This window comes from Danio rerio, chromosome 25 (assembly GCF_049306965.1).
Source record: "Danio rerio strain Tuebingen ecotype United States chromosome 25, GRCz12tu, whole genome shotgun sequence".
NCBI lineage: Eukaryota > Metazoa > Chordata > Actinopteri > Cypriniformes > Danionidae > Danio > Danio rerio.
This window is the reverse complement of record NC_133200.1, coordinates 8,807,501-8,828,741: the sequence shown is the minus strand read 5'-3', so window position 1 is coordinate 8,828,741 and position 21,241 is coordinate 8,807,501. Positions and strand designations below refer to the sequence as shown.

Sequence of the window (21,241 nt, the reverse complement as noted above, 5' to 3'; positions counted from 1 at the left end):
CTCATCATCTCTCTGGATGCTGACAGGCAGTGTTGCCAGAGTTTGCCGTTTTTCAGCACCATTAGGCACTTTTGAAAATGCAGTTCTGGGAAAAATATGAAGTTGTTTAGCATAAAGTGCCAAAGACATTGAAATGTTTATTTTTACATGAAGACAAAATGAAAATCCAAGTCATTTCGGAGTTTAATCCCGGAATGCATACATGGCAACCCACAAATGCTGCAAGTGAGCGAGCAAAGCTGCCGTAGCTTTTGGGAGGGCTTTGGGTTCAGGCTTTGCTGGAAATTTTTCATGGACCTGGCAACCCTGCAGACAGGAGCCTCTGCTAACCTTTACTATCAGTTCGTAAATGTGCATAAAATATAAAATAATGAAATATAAATGTTCATGAATGTTTATAAAGTTCATAAAAGTGCATAAATGCTAAATCATTTATTTGTCTGTATTAAAATGTTATGTAAATTGTTCTATGTTAATTCAAAACAATAATGAATACATTCAGGAATATGTTATATTATTTATTACAATAGTTTTTATATTCTAATTTTTTTACAAATATTTCATCAAATATTTCAGTTTCTTAAAAAAATTAAGCAAAAAAATGAAAGAATAATATATATTACTAGTCTCGGTGTATGAAATGTTATGTAAATTATCAATAAATGCATGCATACATCAGTGAAATAAAGGAATATGTCTAATATTACTGAATAAATTACATAAAAACATAAATAGTTCACTGATTAATCTCAATTAATAAATATAGACTTTGTATTACTTAATATATTTTCAAGATAACGATATTATTCAAAATTTATAATTACACATCATTTTTTATTATGCATTCATTCATTCATTTTCTTTTCGGCTTAGTCCCTTTATTAATCAGAAGTTGCCACAGTGGAATGAACCGCCAACATATATGTTTTACATAGCGGATGCCCCTTCATCCGCAATCCAACACTGGGAAACACCCATATGCACTCTTTCACACACACACACACTCACTACAGCCAATTAAGCTCATTCATTTCACCTATAGCTTTATAGGGTAAACCGGCGAACCCGAGGCTCGAACCAGCAACCTTTTTACTGTGAGGTAATAATTCTTCCGTCATGTATATAGTGAATTGTTTCTTTGGTCACTTGAGAATGTTTCCAGCGCAAAGACAGAAAGATGTCTTCAGTTTGACTTTTATTGTTATGGTGTTACTTATGAAACAAGAGAAGCTTCAAAGCAGTTTCAGGCCCACGAGACTTTGCCGTTTCCCATGATGCATCGCTGTCATTTCCTCTAATGTGATGAGTTTGTGCATTAGCCATGTGTTTTATCCCATTTCCTGAGAGTAACCAGCCCTGATCAGCAAACATTAATAAAGCCAGCAGAGCCGGCGGACACACGACTCCGTGTGTGTGTGTGTGTGTGTGTGTGTGTGTGTGTGTGTGTGTGTGTGTGTGTAAATCTCCCCCTTCAGTCTTTTAGCAGACAGAGTTGGATTCAGGCTTCCCGGTTCATGTTACATGTGCATAGAGAGAGTCTGTGTGTAATGTCTGTGTGGATGTGTTGGTGTATGCCATTTTCATTGCATGTATCATTCTCTCTTTTTGCTTAAACTGTTTTTTTATAATTATTTTTAATGTAAATATTTTTTTTTAATATTTTTGGGGGCAGATTTCATGTGGATCTGAACACAACCTGGCTGTTGTGGGTGAGTACAATGTGCTATTTTTAAATTTAATTTATTTATTATTTAATTTTATTTTATTGCTGTATAGTATTACTTTTTTGTTGTTGTTGCTGTTTTAGTGTTATTTTAATGTTGTATTACAAGCCCAAAACAGAAAAAGTTGGGACAGTAATGAAAACGCAAATAAAAAAAGGAAGAAGTGATTTCTAAATTTACTTTGACTTGTATTTTATCGAAGACAATACAACAAACATTATTTAATGTGTTCCTCGTGATTTTTTTTCTAATCTTGCAACACATTTAAAAAAAAGTTGGAACAGTACAGCACTTTATAATTATATAGATACCCCTTTGTAATGTTGCCATTCCCTCCACAACACTTTAAAGACATTTAGTGACTTGAAGACACCAAGAGATTTTGTTCCATCCTTCCTGCAAACAAGTCTTAAGTTGGCCAACAGTGCGGGGTTTTTGTTGTCGCCACACATTCTCTATTGGAGACAGGTCGGGACTGAAGGCAGGCCAGTCAAGTACCTCTATCCTCCCCAGCCAGGACTTTGTAATGTGTGCAGAATTTAGTTTTGCATTGTCTTGTTGTAATATGCAGGGGTATCCCTGGAAAAGAGGGCAGCATATTGTCCTCCAAAATCTCTATTTACTTTTCAGCATTAATGGGGCCATCACAGAAATGCAAGTTACCTTTGCCTAGGGCACCAACACAATGCCATACAATGACAGATCTTGTATTTTGGACTTGTTGCTGGTGACAGTCTGGATGATTGTTTTCTTCTTTGGGCTGTGTCCACTATGATTGTCCATCCCAGATTCCTCCGAGCCCAGAGAGGTCAACGGCATTCTGGACACTGTTAACATAGGGCTTCCTTTTGGTTTTAACTGGCATTTGTGAATGTTACTACATATTGTGGTACCTGACAAAGGTTTGCCAAAGAAGTCCTGAGCCCATGTGATGATATCGCTTACAGATAAATGATGATTCTTGATGCAGTGCCGCCTGAGGGATCGAAGGTCACGGTAGTTCAGCTTAGACTTGCACCCTTGTCAAGTTCCTCCAGATTCCTTAAATCATTTAATCATGTTATGCACTGTTGATGGTGAAATGACCAAATGTCTTTCTATTTTCCTTTGAGGAACATTGTTTTTAAACATTTCAATAAATTTCTCATGCATTTGTTGGGAAACTGGCGATCCTCTGCCCATCTTTGCTCCTAAATGACTGGACCTGTCTTGGATGCTGCTTTTGTACCAAATCATAATTGGAATCACCTGTTGACATCACCTTTTTCACATTACATCATTATTTAACCATTGTACCTGATTACTAGCGCTAAACTGCTCCTGTCCCAACTTTTTTAGGAATGTGTTGGAGCTCTGAATGACAGGAAAGGATGTATATTTACAAATGAAATGACGTTAACCAGACCAAAGATATATTGTGTTGAAATAATTTGTGTTTATTTGTCTGCAATGAAATGTTTGGAAATCACTAATTTCTTTTTTTATTTGCTGTTACCATACCGTCCCAACCTTTTCTGATTTGGGGTTGAACGTTTGCGATGGCAGTAATTCTGCAATATCCTAATGTGTGAAGCAGCTCATTCTGGGCAGCGTCTGCTTTGACATTGAGCCTGAGAGAGTAAAAGCCTGGATTACCGCAAAGTAAAGCAGCAGTTTGAGATTTGACGGTCAGAATTAAAGCCAAGAGCGTCTGGATTACAATAATAAGACATTTCCAGCGTTAATGGAGATGAATATCTGCTACTGGAGTAATTAAGCGCCTCTGATCTTTACTGCTATCATTGAAAGGCGCTGGGAATTTAGTGCTCGTGTCTTTGTTTAAGGGCATCAGACAGAATTGAGCTTTCGCTGCAAAAAAAATACAACTTTTTTTGATGGAATGTAAGCTTTGGATCTGTTAAATTCCCATTAACTTGTGCAGAGGGCAAAAAAATAGTTTGAAAGCTTTAAAATAGCTTCATTGCATCACATTATTGTTACATTAATCATATTTTATTTCATTTCCAAAGCAAAAGAAAAACACAAGAGTACAGTTTTGACCTCAAACTCTCATTAGCTTTATTCAAAATAAAATCAATTTCTTGTTATGTATGTATGTGTATGTATGTATGTATGTATGTGTGTGTGTGTGTGTGTGTGTGTGTGTGTGTGTGTGTGTGTGTGTGTGTGTGTGTGTGTGTGTGTGTGTGTGTGTGTGTGTGTGTGTGTGTGTGTATGTATATATATATATATATATATATATATATATATATAGATAGATAGATAGATAGATAGATAGATAGATAGATAGATAGATAGATAGATAGATAGATAGATAGATAGATAGATAAGAATTATTTAAAAGAAAGTATGTAACAAATAATTTTAAATGTGTGTTCATAAAATTCAAATACACAATGTGTAATGTGTTTAACTTAATGATATAATTAAATGACAAATCAGATATTTTAAATAAAATTATTATTATTGTTATTATTAGTAGTAGTAATAGTAGTATTTAATATTATTTATAGTATTTAAATTATATTAACTATATAAATTATAGCAACTTAACAACTATAACATTTGAATGTTATTATTAATAATGTAATTAATCATCAGCTTTTTTTCACATATAGATTTTTCCTATTTATTTCATTTTCATTCATAAAATTATGATGATTAATATTATTATTATATTACTATTGTTATTATTATTATTTTATTCTAGAAAAATATATATGAATAATTTTATTATATTGACTTTTTGTTTGGAATTAATTATAATACCTAAATACATTGAACAATAATATTTCATATTCATTTCAATATTATTAATTATTTTTATTACCATTACATTATTATTATCATCATCATTATTATTATTATTATTATTATAGAAAATATGCATACATATTTTTAGTTCTATTCACATTTTTAATGATTCTTGCTACACAACTGTGTTTAAACCCCTTATAAAAGTTAATTTTGCATAATAGGTCACCTTTAAAGGTTTCTTGTCATTTATTTATTTATTACAATATGTTTACATCCATCCAGTCATTAGTAAAAAATACTTAATTTGATTATTCATTCATTCATTCACTTTCTTTTAGGCTTAGTCCCTTTATTAATTAGGGGTCGCCACAGCAGAATGAACCGCCAACTTATTCAGCATATGTTTTACGCTGCTGATGCCCTTCTTGCTGCAACCCAGTTCTGGGAAACCCCCATACACTCTCATTCACACACTTATACACAACGGTCAATTTAGCTCACCCAATTCAACTATAGCACATGTCTTTAGACTGTGGGGAAAACTGGAGGAAACCCAAGCCAACACAGGGAAAACATGCAAACTCCACACAGAAATGCCAAATGACCCGACCAAGGCTCGAACCAGCGACCTTTCTGCTGTGAGGCGACAGCGACAGCAAAAAAAAATAATTTGTTCCCCCATAATTAAATCAAAATATGCATAGATTTCCCTTTACATTACATTTCAAGTCTTCTGTTTTTTTTTTTTTCTTTTTTTTTAAGGACCCCTGTGTGACCCCTAAACGATGCTTTATAATGTTTCTTTAAATGACTTTACGCAGTGAATCAGAAAAGCCTCTCTTTCTCTCTCTCTCTCTCTCTCTCTCTCTCTCTCTCTCTCTCTCTCTTCATGATTTCTCTTGTCCAGATTAGTATGCTGTACTGTGTGTTTCTATGGTCTGTAAGAGTGTTGCTATGGGAACAGTTGTGCTGCACATCAGCCACTGAGCACCAGCTCTCTTGTTTTTGAGAATAACACATAATCCACACTCAAAGAGCATCAACTGCTGAACAAAATAAAAAAAATGGGGCTCTGTTTTTCAGTCCCTCCAGGATTTAGTGCAAAACATGCAGAGCTAATGCTGCAAAACTTTAAGCAACTTGCATTTTTATTACAAATTTCTGCAGATTTTGGCCAGTCTTAAACACATCATGACGATAATAATATCAGGAGTTTATTGAAATGTTCATAGCAGGTTAAACTGCTCATAAATGGCAGTTTGGAGCACTTGTATATTAGCACTTGTTATATATCCACAAATGTAAATCAATTTCACATTAGTATATCAGAACACTGGAGTAAAATGCAAATACATATTCAGTGCTTTAAATGATATATAAACTGTATTTAGGACGACACTTAAGTGCTTAGTTTATGTAAGCGCTGTAATTTAAAATTCTGGTGGGCAAAACACAAATTAATCAAGTATTTTTGATAAACATTTTTATGATTTGGCTAACGTAAACAACGTTTGATAGTTTTTATGATCATTTATAGTCAGATATGCTAAGGTTTGCTAATGTACAGTTGAAGTCAGAATTATTAGCCTCCCTTTTAATTTTTTTTCTTTTTTTAAATATTTCCCAAATTATGTTTAACAGAGTAAGGAAATTTTCACAGTATCTCTGATAATATTTTTTCTTCTGGAGAAAGTCTTATTTGATTTATTTCGGCTCGGATAAAAGCAGTTTTTAATTTTTAAAAAAACATTTTAAGGTTAAAATTATTAGCCCCTTTAAGTTATAAATTTTTTCGATAGTCTACAGAACAAACCATCATTATACGATAACTTGCCTAATTACCCTAACCTGCCTAGTTAACCTAATTAACCTAGTAAAGCCTTTAAATGTCACTTTAAGCTGTATAGAAGTGTCTTAAAAATATATCTAGAAAAATATTATTAACTGTCATCATGGCAAAGATAAAATAAATCAGTTATTAAAAATAAGTTATTAAAACCATTATGTTTAGAAATGTGTTGGAAAAAAACTTCTCTCCGTTAAACAGAAATTGGGGAAAAAATAAACAGGGTGGCGAATAAATCGGGGTGGCTAATAATTCTGACTTCAAATGTATTCGTTTTAAGTAGTGAACACTTAAAGGAACACTCCACCTTTTTTGGAATAGGCTCAGTTTGCGATTGTGTATTTAAAAAGTTAAAAGTTGATATCTTCTAGGCCGGTATGTCCTGGGACTATTCTCTCATTCTGGCGTAATAATTGAGTATTGAGAGAAGTTTAGTTCCTAGCCATATTGTTGTAGAAAATAGCAACTTTTCATTTTCTTTCAGTCTTATACACAATGTAACTACAGAAGAGTCCAGCTTTAAATAGGAAAATTATTCAAATTCTTTTTTTATATTTTTTTGAGTAAGATGCTAATGGTCTAATCTGATTCAATGATCTATGCTAAGCTAAGCTAAAAGCGCTTCCACCAGACCCAATGATCGGCTGAATGGATTAAAAAATATGGTAAAATACAACTGTTTACCTCTAGGTGACTTGCAAAATGTGCCTATTTCCTTCTCTATTTGTTTCTCTCAGTGTTTCCATCATATAAATTACAGAGCTTGTTAGTTCTTTCATTTAAAAAGCAAAAAACTGAAAGTATGTTTATTTATTTATTTGACATGGACATCCCAACTACACTGGACAACCAAATGCATTTGTTTAAGTGTTTTAGCAGACTTCCTAATTCTCAACCTCTGTTCAAGGCAGGCTTGACATCAAATGAAAATGAAATAGATACATACGCACATTATATTGTATGTATTGTATCTATTGTATTTGCACAGAAAAGCCACCACAAAACCAGTCAGAAAAAATTACCTGTGACATCATGAGTTTTATTTTTAATTATTATTGTCTTGCAAAACAATCCTACTTTTGTTATTGTAAAAAATAAAAATAATTCGGATATTAGCTGTTATGATGTCTTTGTGATAGTGGAGCTGTGTGTGCGCGTGTGCTGAAGTGTGGCAGACAGACAGAATGAGTTTTGCCCTTGAGAAAGCGTTCCCGCTCCTGGTTGCCATGGTGACAGGAGCTGTTATGTAAGCATGTTGCTGTGGCACATGCTTTCATGGCGATGCGGACTTGGCCACGCCCACCAGCTGGACGTGTGTAAGAGCTGTTCAAGATGAATCTGTCAGACCCGCACATTCATAAGCTTCATCTGGACACCCTTCATTCATAACAGTCATACACACAATATCCCAATCAGATTTTTTTCTGTCTGTCACTCTGTTTATCTGTTTACAAAAGAATAATTTATCAAATTCTTGTGATTTTATTTGAAATATATATAAATTTAATAGTCATTCGTTCATTTTCCTAAGGCTTAGTCTCTTAATTATTAGGGGTCACCACAGCGGAATGAACCGCCAATTATTCCAGCATGTTTTAAACAGCGTATGCCCTTCCAGCCACAAAACAGTACTGGGCAACACCCATACACACTACGGCCAATTTAGTTTATCCAATTTCCCTATAGTGAATGTCTTTGGGGGAAATCGGAGCACCTGGAAGAAACCCACAGAAACATGAGGAGAACATGCAAACTCCACACAGAAATGCTAACTGGCACAGCCGGGACTCGAACCGGCAACCTTCTTACTGTGAGACCACAGTGCTAACCCCTGAGCCACCATGTCGCCCTTTCTAAATCATTTTACAGTAAAAACATTATTTCATTAAATATGAACTGATTTGCATATTTGTCAATTTTCTTTTTTTTTTAAATAAAATTAGTAATAAATAATTTTAAAAATAAGACTTTTAAAATTATTTTACAGTAAAATGAAATTAACCCCTCAGCGTTCCTGTGAAATTTGCTTCAAATGCTTAAAAAATGCATACCTAAAGTAAATTGCATGCTATTTTTGAACCTTTTTTTAATATATCCATGGTTTTGGTCTCTTTTAAAAGGTGACACACTAAGGTTTATTCCTTAATAACCAGAATCACTGTAAATGTTATTGGTATTGAGTAATTAAGTTTAGGACGCTCTGAAAAATAAAATAATAAAACCCACCTAAACTTTTTATTTTAACTAATGCCGCAGATTGACTGTAATTAAGAGGGATTCGTTTGACAAGCCAATTGGGATTAAAGCATAAACAAATAAATGAATGGTTATCACAATATTTCCCCGATTGATTAATTACATGACAACGAATACAAGCTTTCTAAAATGTTATGTTTAATTATGCAAATAATCCATTATTTTGTTAAACATACACCAAATTGCATATTTTTTCATTCTTTTCATTTTTTTTTGGGGGGGGGGATAAAAATAGAACTTTCTATATTAGTCTACAGATTAAATTAATTTAAAAAATGCATAACCAAAGTAAATTGCATGCTATTTTTTAACCCTATTTTAGTATATGCATGGTTTTGGTCTTATTTGAAAGGTGATATAGTACATTGAGTTTTATTCCTTTATAGCCAGAATTACTGTAAAAGTTATTGCTGTTGAGTAATTAAACTTAAAATTTTAAATTTTTTAAAAACTAAAATTTTTATCTTAACTAATGCTTACAGACAGGGGTGTGTGGGGGGAGGGGGGTCCAAAAGTTTACATTCATATTCATTCAATTACTAATCACCTGTTTTTTAAATGGTCTGTCTCTAAAAGTGAGGGGGACGTATCCCCCCATTTGCTACGCCCCTGCCTGCAGATGACTTTAATTTAGAGGTATTAGTTTAAAAAGACAGCTGGATCAAAGCATGAAGCCTTACCAAGCCAATTTTTTTTACTGAGAACAGTAGCTTTGAAAATTAGTGTTTAGTTCATATTTATCCAGGTGAATGTCTAGGCACTTCTCAACACGGGCCACTTGGAGACTCCAATTGACCCTTTTTAAATACATTTAAAAAATTGGTAATTAATCTATCGCATTATATTCGTTTTGGTTGTAAAAAAAATTGTTTTTATAAAATCTGTAATTTTTTCTTTTAATATTTATTTTATTTTTTGATAATTAAAAATAAATAAAAAATATATTATATTTTATTATATTATATTATACTTTTTTGATTAATTAGTAAATGAAATGGGTGACACGGTGGCTCTGCGGTTAGCACTGTTACCTCACAGCAAATAGGTTGCTGGTTCGAGTCTTGGTTGGGTCAGTTGGCATTTCTGTGTGGAGTTTGCATGTTCTCCCCATGTTGGTGTGGGTTTCCCTCACAGCCCAAAGATATGAGCTATAGGTGAATTGAATAAACTAAATTGGCCGTAGTATATGTGTGTCAATGAGGGTGTATAGCTGTTTCCTAGTACTGGGTTGGGGCTGAAAGGGTATCCGCTGTGTAAAACATATGCTGAAAAAAGTTGGCGGTTCATTCCGCTGTGGCGACCCCTTATAAATAAAGGGACTAAGCCGAAGGAAAAGGAATGAATAAATGCATAGTATATAAAATAAAGATCCATAAATATCCATCTTTCCATGGTCATGGGTTACATCTGTCTCTGTCTGTCTCTCTTCAGGGGGTCGGGTCTTCTCCTGGGGCTGGAATGAACATGGAATGTGTGGCGACGGTTCCCTTCAGGACATCACACAACCTCAGCCAATCCCTGCTCTCGCCGATGCTGTGGCTCTTCTGATTGGCTGTGGAGCAGGGCATTCAATGGCACTGTGCAGTTTGAAGAGCAGTGAAGACTCAGCAAGATGAGCAGGTTAAACTTTCACCTCTCTGACTGTCACAGACACTGTCAGCTTACACAACCGTTTAATGAATTATTCACAACGGCACATTTAAAACTTTAAAGGACAAGATTTAGATCAAAAATCACACACACATTAAAAAGGTTTAAAATATGCAACATATTGCTAAAAATAATTTTGTTTAGGCTGACTACATTCATGTCTTAAATTAGATTATTTATTTAATTATTTTAGTTGGCTAAATGTACACTTTAGTATGTTAAGACAAGACACAGGTGAATAGGGTATAAAAATGAATTAAATTAACAAAAAAATGAATGTTTATCACAATATTTTTCACAGTTGATTGAATAAATGACAAGTATTAAAATGCCTTGTTTATATATGCAAATAATTCATGATCAGTGTTGGGGAAAGTTACCTTTGAAAGTAATGCGTTACGTTACTTTGCGTTATCTTTCCCTCTCTGGCTGAGGTTTGATCTCTTTCAGAACTTGCAGGTGTTTTTTTTTTACTCTTTTTATTGAGAAGCTCTGCATTTAACAACCACCTATATAACCGACACCCTTATTTTCCTTTAAGAAATGTAGAATAAAATTATATTTTGGGAGTTTTCTGATCCCAGAGCTATACATGCTGTATATACAGATTAATGAAGGCATGTGAAGTCATGTGTTTGCTACTTTTGAGTGTTTTGTGTTGTTAGGTAAGTAAATTCACTGTCCATTGAGATAAAGATTGCAATAAAGCCTAAGAGTACTAAAATGAAATAATTTGTATTAAGGCAAAAACCGATTTAATTTTTTTTAAATGTTTAATAACAAAATAAACAGTAAGACGATAAAAAGGCCCCAAATCAAAATAAATCTTTGAGTTTTATACACTGAATAAATAGCTTCATGTGGCCTTAACAAATGTGTAAATGGTTTTGCAAAAGAGAACATTTTTTACTGTATTACAAATTGTAGTCACTTCTACAGTAACATTAGACAGTGGCTGTATCTCCTTAACAATTAAAGAAATAACCATTTTTTTTATTTTAGTTGAATTAACTGTTTTACCTGGAAAACGTGAACTGATGTCAATCATAGCTGGAGGTGGGGTGTGAGTGTAGTGCTTCGCATCCAGTTTTGTTTTTGTTTTTTAATGTTGTGTTTCTTGCAGTTGTTAAGAGTTTTACTTACACATAATGTACATCTAACCATAATACACTTCTTTTTTTCAATAAGTTCAAAATAAGAATAATCCATCGCAAAAATATAAGTGTCCGGCCTGCCATAGTTTCTGTTTCTGAATGATGACGGGCGATTCATGAATGAATCATTTGTTTTAACCGGATCTTCTTAGTGAACCGGTCGACCAGTTCATTGAATTGAAGTTCTTTTCATTGATTTTTCATGAAACGGTTTGCATCTTAAGTAAGTATTAACATACCGTATACCTCCTCTGACTCGAAATAAACCCATATCCTGAGTTACTCAGTTACTAGAACAGTACACTGACTAATCTGCTGTGAAAAAGCAGAGCTGATGATGATGATGATGATGATGAGTGCATGTCTCTCATTGAGTGTGTGATTTAACCTGACTAAAGTCCTTTTTAATCCATAATATCCTTTGTAAAATCCACTTAAGCAAGGTAAAAAGTAACTTGCTTTACATTTTTTAAAATGCAACTCAAATAATATGACTTATTTTTAAAAGTAATGCTTTCTTTACTCGTTACTTTGGAAAAGTAATATTATTACGTAACGTGTGTTACTTATAATACACTACCCCCAACACTGTCCATGATTTCATTAAACATAACATAACAAACCTGAACATTGGATATTTACAGGTTTAAAAATTCTTATTTCTTTTTTTCTACTTGAACATCTCCCTCAGTAAAAACAAATTTCAAAGTTATAGACCTGAGTAAAGCAGTGTAGTTTGGGGTTTGTAAGAGCTGCTAAAGTGGAGGTGTGTGCTTTTAAAAATATTTCTTGCATTTAAAAATTGATCAAGTGTGATAAAAGGAAATTTTAAAAGTGTATTTTGGATTTTTTTTGTAACATTAGACGGAAAAAAAAAAGTTCGGAAAGCCCAAAACCCCGAATCTTAAAACGTGATTTATCTGTGGTTTTACAGCCGTTCTGAAACACTGTATTGACTGAATAGAGTCCGACTGAATCAGATGCTCATTCTCCAGATGGCTCTTGTACACATCAGTGCCGAAATGGCCAATCATTTGCTATGATTGGTAGTCAAGGATCGTTTTCTCTGACCTTTTACCTCATGAGGACATAGAGAAACACTTAAATTACCTTCACTGTAAAACCAGTAACTGAAACAGATTTACTGCAGTTAAATGACCTGCTGGAACTGATGTCAATCATAGCTGGAGGTGGGGTGTGAGTGTAGTGCTTCGCATCCAGTTTTGTTTTTGTTTTTTTAATGTTGTGTTTCTCGCAGTTGTTAAGAGTTTTACTTACGCATAATGTACATCTAACCATAATCCACTTCTTTTTTTCAATAAGTTCAAAATAAGAATAATCCATCGCAAAAATATAAGTGTCCGCCCTGCCATAGTTTCTGTTTCTGAATGATGACGGGCGATTCACGAATGAATCATTTGTTTTAACCGGATCTTCTTAGTGAACCGGTCGACCAGTTCATTGAATTGAAGTTCTTTTCATTGAGTTTTCATGAAACGGTTTGCATCTTAAGTAAGTATTAACATACCGTATACCTCCTCTGACTCGAAATAAACCCATATCCTGAGTTACTCAGTTACTAGAACAGTACACTGACTAATCTGCTGTGAAAAAGCAGAGCTGATGATGATGATGATGATGATGATGAGTGCATGTCTCTCATTCGCCGCGTTTCCACTATCGCGCCTAAAGCGAGCGAGCCAGGGCTAGCCAAGGCCAGTGGCGTTTCCACTGTCACTTCCGGGGCCTAATCGGGCCAAAGCGGGGCTTTCTCGGGGCCAACGGCCAGCCTTTTTCGGCCCGCCGAATACCTTGGGCCAAGGAGGGCCAGCCGGGGCTTCGGGGCGGAGTGAAAGGAGAGGCGGCACAGTTTTCCGATCGCACTCGAGTACATGCGCCAAACAAATAAATAAATAAGGGAAAGAAAACATCTGGAACAAATTATAGGCTGGGGTCTTTTTTGCATATGATCGCCCTTAAGTTTCTCTTTTAAATGTAAGGCTGCAGCATAAAATGATCTTTCTTTGCTGCATCTTTGATGTTTCAATAACGCATAATAATCTTTACACCATATTAAAGACACAGCAGACAGTAAAGGTTTTCAAGAGGTTTTGTCAAGTTTAATACTGTAAGTGTGTTTTTGCGCGTTTAGATGCCTGTGTATGTGTGTGAGACCGAAAAAAAGAGCGCTCCATTCACAGCTCTGTTGATGCCGCGAGCGGCGTTTTTCTTTTATTTTTATTGTTTTAATTTATTTTGGAGATAATACACTATATGAATACAACAGTAGGACATTAAACTTTACAAATTTCATGTCCACTTTTGTAGGCTCAAAACAATAGTGTCATATCTAGATAAAATAGCCCTATATTGAAATAATTTAAAGAATTACAAATATTAGATAGGCCTATAATAAAATCACATTAAATAAATAAACCAATATAAAACTAACAAAAGCTATAGCTATAACAATTAGGTACTTAATCAAACTGTTTCAAATTTATATTAAACTTTCATTTTTCAAAAGCCTCTATGAAAAAAAGATTTTAGACATTTTCTAAAAAAATTTAAATAAATAAACACCGGAAAATGTTTTAAATATTATTTATAAAGTATTTGGATACGATGAAATTAATCAAATCATGCAAACAGAGCATTTTCGGGGTGAGTGAAAGCAGAAACTAGGCGACCTTTTTTTCTGTCTGCAGCTGCGCAGCACTTTTTTGACGGGGAAAACTGGAAGTTCAAAATGTGTTCTGTGTCCTCAAACAAGTGTGTATGTTTTTATATAACGTGGTAAAATAAAAAAAAGGAATTTTAAATACATAAAGAGCTTTATTAGTGCATAGCTGCTGAACGCAACGAAATATAGGCTATATTTTATTACGTGCTGCTCTTATGTGCTGAAACACTGAACACTTTACTTAAGATATAATAAGCAACATCTTTAAATAAAGGGAATCACCTATTAAGTGTCATAAAGCCTATAGGGGGAAAAAAATCATGTTTCAGTTCTCTCCAGAGCATTTGGGATGAATGTTGGACAGATTCTGTCTAGAGGATGTTATAAAAAACATTTTATATCGAGTTATTAACGGAGAATTTTATATATGTGGTGTTATATTATGGATGTGTGCGCTCCCTGCGCTCCGGGTCCCTCCATTGGTGGCAAGACCACTGGATTTTGATGCCAGTCGGTCGGCGAGTAAATGAATATGATGAATGAAAACACACAGGCATGTGCGTATAGACATGCGTTGTACTGCTGTACAGTAACGTGTCATTTGTTTGTTTTGGTTGTCCTAATTTTAATAGTTTCGTGATTATGTGATGGTGTGCTTTATCTGCATGATTCTCGCTGAAGTGGGCGGTTTGAGTGACGTTCGATTCGGGGGATGTTCTGGGGGCGGGGTTTGCGTGACGCGCTGCGAGCTACTAGCCCCACAGTGGAAACACGACATGATTTCAGCCTCACTGCTCAACCTCCCGGGCGATTGGCCCGGCCTGGCCCGATACAAGCCCTGGCTCGCACTGGCCTGATAGTGGAAATGCGGCTATTGAGTGTGTGATTTAACCTGACTAAAGTCCTTTTTAATCCATAATATCCTTTGTAAAATCCACTTAAGCAAGGTAAAAAGTAACTTGCTTTACATTTTTTAAAATGCAACTCAAATAATATGACTTATTTTTAAAAGTAATGCTTTCTTTACTCGTTACTTTGGAAAAGTAATATTATTACGTAACGTGTGTTACTTATAATACACTACCCCCAACACTGTCCATGATTTCATTAAACATAACATAACAAACCTGAACATTGGATATTTACAGGTTTAAAAATTCTTATTTCTTTTTTTCTACTTGAACATCTCCCTCAGTAAAAACAAATTTCAAAGTTATAGACCTGAGTAAAGCAGTGTAGTTTGGGGTTTGTAAGAGCTGCTAAAGTGGAGGTGTGTGCTTTTAAAAATATTTCTTGCATTTAAAAATTGATCAAGTGTGATAAAAGGAAATTTTAAAAGTGTATTTTGGATTTTTTTTGTAACATTAGAAGGAAAAAAAAAAAGTTCGGAAAGCCCAAAACCCCGAATCTTAAAACGTGATTTATCTGTGGTTTTACAGCCGTTCTGAAACACTGTATTGACTGAGGAGAGTCCAACTGAATCAGATGCTCATTCTCCAGATGGCTCTTGTACACATCAGTGCCGAAATGGCCAATCATTTGCTATGATTGGTAGTCAAGGATCGTTTTCTCTGACCTTTTACCTCATGAGGACATAGAGAAACACTTAAATTACCTTCACTGTAAAACCAGTAACTGAAACAGATTTACTGCAGTGAAATGACCTGCTGGAAGGCACAGAGTTTTCGACTGACTAATTACATACACTTAAGGGAAAAATTATTAGCCCTCCTGTTAAATTTTTCAAATATTTCACTTGTTCCGTTTAACAGAGAGGTTTAATTTTTATGCTTTTAAAGTGATTAAACTAATTTCTTTGTCTTTGCTATGTGATATCTTACAAGTTATTAAATAAGATACTAGCTTTCAGCTTAAAGTGTGATTTAAAGGCTTAATGTTAAGTAGGAAATTTAAGTTGATTTGGCAAGTCATTTGGATAACAGTGGTTTGTTTTGTAGCCAATAAAAAAAATAATAATTCTTAAGGGGGTTAATAATATTAAGTTTAAAAACTGCTTTTAAAGAAGTTCCAACTCTTAAATTAGTACATTACATCTGGAAAAAGAATAGGCTATACCCTAATAGATAAGATTTAATTATTTGAAATAATTTGGTCCCCTTTTATTTCCTTTCTGCAAACTTGTGATTAATATGTTTACTATGCCTTAAGTAGCTATTTTTACTATTGGATAGCACTGGTGGGGGGTTGGTTGGGGGAAAGTATGTTTAATTTTTGTTTAATTATTATTTTTATCACTGTTGGTTGTTGTTTTTTAAATGTCTAATTGATAAAATGTAAGTTTTGTTTGTATTTTAAAAAAGTGTATTTACAATTTCTGCTAAATTTCTAATAATAAATTATTTAAACAAAAAAAAAAATGCTTTTCTAGCCAGTCTAAAAGAAATAATAATAATACTTTATCCAAAAGACAAATATAATAGGAAATACAGTGTAAATTCAAAAAATAAATAAATAAATAAATAAAAAAGCTGGGAAATACTTGAAAAAGAATAAAAACTTCACAGGAGGGCTGATCATTTTGACTTCAGCTTTATACAGCTATGGGAAATAATTAAGATAATTGTAAATAAAAAAGATTTAGAGCATTTATTTCTCCAAATATTCATTTTGTAACTCTTTCGAACACTATAAAAAATGCAGGGCTCCACACAGTCGATTTGGAAAGAATTAAGTACTTTCTAGTTTTTACAAATTTAAGTGGATTGAACATAACACTGTAAAGTTGTCCCAAAAAAAAACTCAATAATTGTGTTTTTCCAGCTTATTTTATAATTAATTTTATGCAATAACACTGATGTTGTTTTTTAAAATGTATATAAAATGTCTAAAACGGTTTCTTTTTGTCATTTTATGCAAAGTTTTTGAATACTTAGTGGACAAAACTCAATACTACAAATTATAAATCCATCCATGTACACTACCTGAAAAAAGTCTTGTCGTTTATCCCAGTTGTAAAAGTAACAAATAATAACTTCTAATTGATCATTTGGAAAAGTGGCAGATTTTTCAGGTGAATCATCTGGTAAACTGCATCCCAGTCATCACAAATACTGCAGAAGATCTATTGAAACCCGCATGGACCTAAGATTCTCATAGAAATCAGTCAAGTCTGGTGAAGGAAAAATCATGGTTTGGGTTATATTCAGTATGGGGGCGTGCGAGAGATCTGCAGAATAGATGGCAACATTACAGCCTGAGATATCAAGACATTTGTGCTGCCCATTACATTAAAACCACAGGTGAGGGCAAATTCTTCAGCAGGATAGCGCTGCTTCTCATACTTCAGCCTCCACATCAAAGTTCCTGAAAGCAAAGAAGGTCAAGGTGCTCTAGGATTGGCCAGCCCAATCACCAGACATGAACATTATTGAGCATGTCTGGGGTAAGATGAAGGAGGAGGCATTGAAGATGAATCCAAAGAATCTTGATGAACTCCGGTGGTCCTGCAAGAATGCTTTCTTAGCCATTCCAGATGACTATAATAAGTGATTTGAGTCATTGCAGAGATGGATGGATGCAGACGTCTAAGCTCATGGGAGTCAGACACAATATTCATTCTTTATCCACTGCAGCATGACTTTATATTCTATACTGGACATTATTTCTGTTAAGTGACGAGACTTTTATCTAAGCAAAGTCAGACTTTACTGTCCTAATTAAATAATTAAAAATCAAGGCATGATCATATTTTATTTTGGTAAAATAAGCGTAATCTAGAGGCCTTTGCCTTTCACATTAGCCACTTCTGATACCAAATGATCAACTTGAAGTCAACTTATTATTTGTTATTCCTAAAACTTGGATAGGCGACAAGACTTTTGTCAGGTAGTTTATAAGAGAAATAGAAAGTGTATTTATTTTGGTTGTGTTCATGTGTTGATACATCATGTTATAGTTTCTATACTACTAAGTCCATATCTGTACGGCCTTTAAAAGAATGAAAAACACACAAAATCAGTGTTTTAGTGCTTTTTATTATCATTATCATTTGTAGTTTTCATTGCTTTTTTAAAATTCTCTCTTCAGAAAAAGACACAAATAGCCTTAACAACATGTCAACTCAAACCATCAATGAAAACACCACCTGCTTTTAAATAACTATCCATACTACGCACTGCAATGTGCTGAAAAACACAAGGAACGTCTCACAAAACAGCACAAACGTGAGCCTTTTGCAGTCAGGAAGTTGAATATCCAAAAACGCATTTGTAAAAGACTGTAAACCTCTTAAATGTATTGGTTTCTATAGTTTGTGCTCTGATGTGGTCGGGTCTTTAAACAGTCCAGCATATTATAAGGAAACGACCCAACGTTGACATTCCTGTGATACAACTGGCAGTGCGCTAGTCTGGCCCCAAAAAATTGGGTTTACTTCACATTTTCACAACGATGATAAACAAACGTCGAAACAAACTTAAGACACAGTATCGGTTCCTTTCCTTTATTCCATCCTGTGTAAACCCTGTATGTTCTCTATAAAGAGTTGTTGTGTTGTTGTGTTGCTGTATTGCGCAGGATTGTCTCTTGTGATGTTGTTTGTCGTGAAAACCGCCTTAAAGTTTCTTTCAAAAAGCATTTATTGAACATTTTTTCTCACCCAACTCAATGATGATGTTGTCATTCCATCAGAAATTGTGAGTTTGGTCCCATATATGCGCTAACGTGCCTTCAAATCCAACCGCGTTCCAATCAGGCGTGACACGTTGGACTCCTTAAGCTAAAAATGCTTACGCTTCAAAAAGCTAATCACTAGTGATGGGTCATTCTTAAACTATTCGCTCATTTTGAACACATCTTTATGTGACTCAGGAACGAGGAGTTCTCTAAGTGAATGATTTGTTCATTAGTGTATAGGCACATTGCACTGGCGGTGGAGAAGATTAGTTCATTTCTTGAGTCTACTGTCAAGTTTGAGCGATTCGTTCTTCATAGGAAGGACTTATGAGATTGAAAAAAAACTTGATTCGTTTATCTCTTTAAGCTTTTGATTAGTGTTTTACACGTGATTTACAACAGGATTGGATACAGAAATTAGTATATATTTTCAAATTCGCTTTTTAGATCAGATAGGGCTGGGCGATATGGCAAAAATGCAATCGTGAGTAATTCTTTTGCATATTGAACAATAACAATATATATTTCGATATTAGTTGTTAAAGCTTCCAGATGGAAAAGAGAACCCCAACAATGACTGAAGCCACAAAAATTAGAGGGTCCATTAAATAGCATAACCTATTTTAGGTCGCATTTGGTGCATCTCTAATATCGACAGACTTCTAGATTGCCATTGTTGCACATTTTTGCTGTGTGATTGGCCCTTAAAGTAATATAGAGTAAAAAAGTCCAGAGTTTATCATTGTAATCAACATAAATTTTATCACAATTGTATATAACATCATTAATTGTCCCAGCTCTAGGTGCAGAATTACTATTATGCTGTGTTCACACCAGACACATACGAGCGAATAAATCGTGCTATTGTCGCGTAAATAGACACGTGAACATTTTTAGTTTACTTGCTTCATTTGCGCGTCAAATTCACTTCACAACAGACCCGGATTTGAGTCATGGGCAGGGCTTCTGTCTGCCAGGTGGCTCTAACTTTGTTGCTAAATGGCTAACAGGGATGTAATTGAGAGAGTAGCTGTGTTTATGTGCTTTAAGAAGACTGAAAAACAGCGTTGATTCATTTGGAGCCGTGTCTGAGTCCACTTGATCCTTTCAGAGGTGTACCCAGCTCTGTGAGCTCATAAACTTCTCCAAAAACTTTACCTGGATGATGGAAGTTTTTAGCAGTGCTTCTGACTGAGCCCAGCCCAGTTTGATGAACTGTTGTTGGTGTCGGCAGGAGGATTTTCCCCCAGGACACCAACAACACGCACTACGTCATAATCACGCCCCCACAAGAGCAAGCAGCTGATTGGTTAACGCGCCCCAAATACCCGCTGAAGTTCAGATTTTCCAACTCAAGTGATTCACCCAAAACATGCGATACATGGGTGAAGCGAGTCAATTGCATAAAACACTCAACTTGCGCTGCTTTAGTCGCACAAATCACGTCATTCAAGCCACCTCATCCGCGCGTATCATGCCGCAGGATGTCTAATCGCAGCTTTGCATTGACTTAACATGTAAATCACTCGAACTTGACGCTTCTCCTGCGTCTAGTGTGAACACAGCGTGAACGCAGTGTTGCATAATTCACTGAAATAAAATCGAGATTGCAAATCAGCAAATAGCTGTGAAATTTAAGCACATCCTGTTAGGGAAACACGACTCTGTCATCAGTAGTAAATTTCCTCCAAAGGCCAAAGGGCGCTCTTATGCGGAAAACAGTTAATACGGGGAAATACGGGAAATCTAGCACAGCAGAGGATTTTAACTGCTTATGCTGACTCAATGTCAATAATATACTCACCACTACAGAATCATCTCACAGAACGCTTCATTTCAAACACTCAGCTAAAATTATAAGGTGAGTTTGGAGCAAAGGCATGTTATCAACTGTGATATTTCACATGCTTTTAGATTAACATCAACACAGAGCCATAGTTCACTAAGAAGCCACACAAACAGCTGTTAAATCACAGAATGATTCTCTTTGATTTTAAGATTGCACTGATTAAATCATCCAGGATCTTTTGTGAAGCTTGTCAGTGAACTTTGGCTCTGTGTTGTAAACGCGGGTCCATCTGGAAGCAGCTCCTGGGGATTTAAAGATGATTACAGAGCCGGATTTACTGCCAAAATGCAATTGGAAATTGCCTTAGATTAATTGTACAATAATAATAACTATTATTGAATTTCTGTCATGATTGTTCTTTTCTGTAGTACTCAATGTAGTAATAGATTTTTGTTCAGTTTCCATCCATACAAAGGAGATAAACTATCACTTTGATTTCATTTAGTCTTTCACGTCATTTACTCTTTCACCCGAAAACCGTTTAATGACTCGAGACATCAGTTACGGCTCAGGTCTCATACGTTAAGGTTATATGGTGTTGTCGCATGATGAACGGATGACTCAAAAACCCAAAGACTCGAAAAGTGAACAAATCTTTGTCGTTCTGTCTGCATTGATTCAGCTTAATATGGTGCTGTCACGAAATCGACGGATGACTCGAAAAAATAACGAGACTTAAAAAATGAC

The 21,241-nt window shown here is 34.8% G+C and overlaps 1 protein-coding gene across 1 annotated transcript in view; it reads left to right on the top strand.

The window, feature by feature from the left end:
* The window catches only part of sergef (secretion regulating guanine nucleotide exchange factor), a 55,563-nt gene that overhangs the window by 16,849 nt on the left and 17,473 nt on the right, over positions 1-21,241 (top strand). The window contains exons 10-11 of the mRNA XM_688940.9: positions 1,673-1,709; positions 10,015-10,203. Coding sequence (XP_694032.5) covers positions 1,673-1,709; positions 10,015-10,199 — 222 coding nt within the window. The 3' untranslated portion in view covers positions 10,200-10,203. The remainder of the gene's footprint in view (positions 1-1,672; positions 1,710-10,014; positions 10,204-21,241) is intronic.